We start from the raw sequence: 5366 nt of genomic DNA, 5'->3' as shown, positions 1-5366 counted from the left end.
ATTTTATACTTTTTAACCTTTTCAAAATGTCCTATTCGTTTGTGTTACGTTTTAGGCTGCACATGTTTTATCAGTTTTTATGATTTTATTTCCCAAAAAGTGTAATGTAGTCTTCAAACATGTGACGTCATCACATGCTGGAGAATATTTGCCTGCCATTCATTCTTTCATTCATTCATTCATTCATTCATTCTTTCATTCTTTGCATCCACCTTCACATCACTTTGACTACACGCTTTTTCTAATAATGACATAATGGTATACCACAAAAATATATATAATTACATACATTTATAGGTTGTGTGTGTGTGTGTGTGTGTGTGTGTGTGTGTGTGTGTGTGTGTGTGTGTGTGTGTGTGTGTGTGTGTGTGTGTGTCCCATAGCGACCGCAAGAGGAAAAGTATCCAGTGGGCCCCTGGCTGCTTGCCCTTTTTGTATTTGTCGTGTGTGGCTCAGGTACGTGGATCTGATTATTATTGTTGTTATTTTTGTTGTTATTATTAGTGTTATTGTTGTTATTATTGATATTATGATTGTTATTGTTGTTATTATTGATGTTATTATTATTGTTATTAATATTGTTGTTGTTATTACTATTGTTATTATTGTTGTTAGTATTAGTGTTATTGTTGTTATTAGTGTTATTGTTGTTATTATTAGTGTTATTGTTGTTGTTGTAGTATGTGTTATTATTGTTGTTATTATTGATATTATTATTATTGTTATTAATATTGTTGTTGTTATTACTATTGTTATTATTATTATTGTTGTTAATGTTGTTGTTACTGTTGTTATCATCATTACTGTTGTTGTTATTATTATTGTTATTACATGTTTTGTTGTTGTTGTTTTTGTTATTATTAATAATAATAACAATAATAATTTATTATTGTTATTATTATTATTGTTATTACTGTTTATACATTTTGTTGTTATTGTTATTACTGTTATTATTGGTGTTATTGTTATTACTGTTGTTATTATTATTATTGTTGTTGTTATCATTATTGTAATTACTATTATCATTTTTTGTTATTGTTGTTATTGTTATTATTGTTGTTATTATTATTGTTATTACTGTTGTTATTATTGTTGTTATTGCATGAGGTGGGGGGAAAGTATTCAAATTCTAAATTGATTCACCGTTTTAAAGAATTTTTTTTAAATTATATTTTACTTAATAAACACAAATTGTAAATACTCATATATATATATATATATATATATATATATAAAACAGTATATATATTTATATATATATATTTATATATATAAATATATATATATATATATCACACATATATACATCACATATATATATATTTTTTTTTTTTTTAATTATATTTTTTTTAAAACACAATTGTAAATACTCATATATATATATATATATATATATATATATATATATATATTTATATATATATATATATATTTATATATATATATGTAAATACTCATATATATATATATATATATGTATATACATATATATATATATATATATATATATATATATATATATGAGTATTTACAATTGTGTTTTTTTAATATAATTTAAAAAAAAATGTGAGTATGAACAATTTGTGTTTATCAAAAAAATATAATAAAAATAAATAAATAAATATATATATATATATATAATATATATAATATTATATATATATATATATATATATATATATATATATATATATATATATATATATATATATATATAATCAATCAATCAATCAAAGTTTATTTATACAGCCCTTAATCACAAGTGTCTCAAAGGGCTGCACAAGCCACAACGACATCCTCGGCTCAGATCCCAAGATGCAAGAAAAAAAGTCAACCCAATGGGATAACAATGAGAAACTGCAGATGTGGGATACAGATTCGAAATGAGAATCGTGTTGAATCGAGAATCGATTCTGAATGGAATTGTCACTCCAGGAATGGGAATCAGATCTAATGGTCAGGTGGCCAGAGACTCACACTCCTACTGTTGGACTAAAAGAGTTCTAGAGGGCTAACATTCCTTTGTGCTACATTTTATGCTCAGTGGAATATTTGACAGAGCTTGGCAGATTTACAGTATCTGCCCATTAAACATTTTTATTATTATTATTTTTGATTGGCACTGTGGACACCCCTGATAAAGTAGTTAAGGTAAAAAAAAAAGAAGCTTGTACGGTCAAATGACATGATTAATCTTATGCAATGCGATCATTTTTGCCATTAATCACGAGTTAACTCGTTAGTTTTGACGTGAAAAAGGCAGTATTTCTCAAAGAGGAACACTAGAAGAAGAAGAACTGGTTGTTTTATTGAAGACTAAACCCCAGTTGTCCACTCAGCAATATTCCAGATCATCCAGAGTATCCGTATGGGAATGTGATCCACAAGCAAGATCCGGACCTCCTTCACGCCCTCACTGGTCCACTCGTCCGGTGTTGACTCATTTTCTACGGACAGTCTCAGAGGCCGCCGGCAGCCGTCTTGTTCCTCACCTGGCTTTTACCTGTGTGAGCAAAGGTGTGAGACTCTCCACGTCCTGCGGTGCATGGCCAGCGAGTCCTGCTGACTATGTGCCATTCTTCTGCACGCACACTTTGTATTCAAATAAATATTCTGCATTTGGCAAGGACCTTGGCTTTTAATGACATTTTAGTTGGAGCCGCACTCTATTTTTATATTTTCCTATCACTCACAACCCTTATGTAAAAAAAAAACAAAAACATGTTTTTTTATGCATTCTAAATCGGAAAACAATGTTAGCAAAAGTCAGCTAACAATAGAGTCAATGGTACGGCCATAAAATTCTCTAAAATAACATCCAAAAAGCGCCAACAATACTCCATTTACATGTCATGACCTGAATATTAGCGATATTGCTAGAAGCGCTAACAGACTATTTATAGCTTATGCTGCTATATTGACATACTGGGCTGCTGCATCGCCTCTGAGTTGGTGAAAGTTAATTCTAGATTATAAATCATGTCTCTCACCTGGATAGTAGAAGGTTGTGGACATAAACCGAGAAGTTGGTCGACTTTGATATCCAACTTAAGAGCTGGAGATGGCGAGAAAAAGACGGGAAAAAAAACGCTTGTTTATGGTCATCTGTTTTTTTCCCACCTGCATGAGGATTATGATTAATTCTTCATCTAAACAGGAATATATCAACATCCCATCAGTTTTTATCCCAGTGAGAGCAGACATTGTACAGTAAGTGATTGTTTTATTATGCATTCTAAATCGTAAAATACAGCAAGAGGTGGCGACCGATGCAGATAACATCCAAAAACCGCCGACATTTCGAGACCTGAATATTATTATATTATTATATTATTATACACGTGAATATTATTATATTATATTATTATACGCGTAAATATTATATTATTATACGCATGAATATTGTTATAATATATTATTATACGTGCAAATATTATTATATTATATTATTATACACATGAAAATTATATTATATTATATTATTATGCGCGTGAATATTTTTATATTATATTATACGCATGAATATTATATTATATTATTATACATGTGAATATTATTATATTATATTATTATATTATATTATACGCGTGAATAGTATATTATATTATACGCGTGAATATTATATTATATTATACGCGTGAATATTTTTATATTTTATTATACGCGTGAATATTGTATTATATTATTATATGCGTGAATATTATTGTATTATATTATATTATTATACGTGTGAATATTATATTATATTATACGCGTGAATATTATATTATATTATTATACGTGTAAATATTATTTTATTATATTATTATACACATGAAAATTATATTATATTATATTATTATACGCGTGAATATTTTTATATTATATTATTATACGCGTGAATATTATATTATATTATTATACATGTGAATATTATTATATTATATTATTATATTATATTATTATACGCGTGATTATATTATATTATACGCGTGAATATTATTATATTATATTATTATACGCGTGAATATTTTTATATTTTATTATACGCGTGAATATTGTATTATATTAATATATGCGTGAATATTATTGTATTATATTATATTTTTATACGTGTGAATATTATATTATACGCGTGAATATTTTTATATTATATTATACGCATTAATATTATTATATTATATTATTATACGCGTGAATATTTTTAAATTATATTATACGTGTGGATTATATTATATTATACAGGTGAATATTATTATATTATATTATATATGCGTGAATATTATTATACTATATTATATTATACGTGTGAATATTATTATATTATATTATACGCGTGAATATTATATTATATTATTATACGCGTGAATATTATATTATATTATACGCGTGAATATTACATTATACGCGTGAATATTATATTATTATACGCGTGAATATTATATTATATTATTTTACGCCTGAATATTATTATATTATATTATAATATGCGATAACGCTGAGGGACTACTTTTAGCGGGACCGTGATCACAGAGAGCTAACTAGCCACTGAGTTGGTGAAAGTTAATTCTAGATTATAAATCAAGTCTCTCACCTGGATAGTAGAAGGTTGTGGACATAAACCCACAAGTTGGTCAAATTTGCCATCCAATTTAGAGCTGGAGATGGCGAGAAAGACACGAAAAGACACTTGTTTTTTTTTTTTTTTAAAGAGAGGATTAATTTTTCATCTAAACAGGTAGATTATAAACATCCCATCAGCCTTTATCCCAGTGAGAGCTGACATTGTACAGTAAGTGATTGTTTTATTATGCTCAGTTTGTATATTTTGTTTAGCACTTAGCAATACTGCTACATGACATCACAATGGGGGGGGGGGGGGGGGGGTTTCACGAAAGCTGCATCTGTTTAGCACAGAATGTCTAAAACGTGTAGATCATCCTCCTTATATTCAGTCTCAAAAATGTATGGTTCTGGATCATCAGTTGTCCCAAAGTAGTCTTTGTTGTCTCTCATCAAGTCTGCCATGATTGGTAGTGTTATTGTGAACGTTTTACATTAATACAGTTTTATGCTTAAAACTAGCAAAATACATAAATATTACATGTTGTTATGAATGTAACGGATAATACATTACATATTTATTTACAGCATGAATAAAAAAATGGATGTTTTTAGAGCGACTTCCATTGACTCCATTGTTGGCTGACTTTTACGAGCTAGAATGCCTTACATGAGGGTTGTGAATGATAGGCAACATTCCAAACGCAATGAAGTTGAGATGGTTTCTCCAAGGTTGTTAACGTACATTTACAGTCCTGTGCCACAGGGGTCTCCCCGCTGTTGCTAGGCTTCGACAAAACACCAAAAAAAACATGCCGTTAATC

General features: G+C 28.2%; 1 protein-coding gene across 2 annotated transcripts in view; it reads left to right on the top strand.

Moving 5' to 3' along the window:
* The window catches only part of serp2 (stress-associated endoplasmic reticulum protein family member 2), a 23569-nt gene extending 20958 nt beyond the window's left edge, over positions 1-2611 (top strand). For both annotated transcript variants that reach the window (XM_061926351.1, XM_061926350.1), the window contains 2 exons: positions 384-456; positions 2340-2611. In XM_061926351.1, coding sequence (XP_061782335.1) covers positions 384-456; positions 2340-2380 — 114 coding nt within the window. In that variant the 3' untranslated portion in view covers positions 2381-2611. The remainder of the gene's footprint in view (positions 1-383; positions 457-2339) is intronic.
* Positions 2612-5366: the final 2755 nt, after the last annotated feature.

The sequence above is a fragment of the Nerophis lumbriciformis genome, linkage group LG31 (assembly GCF_033978685.3).
Source record: "Nerophis lumbriciformis linkage group LG31, RoL_Nlum_v2.1, whole genome shotgun sequence".
NCBI lineage: Eukaryota > Metazoa > Chordata > Actinopteri > Syngnathiformes > Syngnathidae > Nerophis > Nerophis lumbriciformis.
The sequence above is the reverse complement of the archived record's forward strand: the minus strand, read 5'-3'. Positions and strand labels throughout refer to the sequence as shown.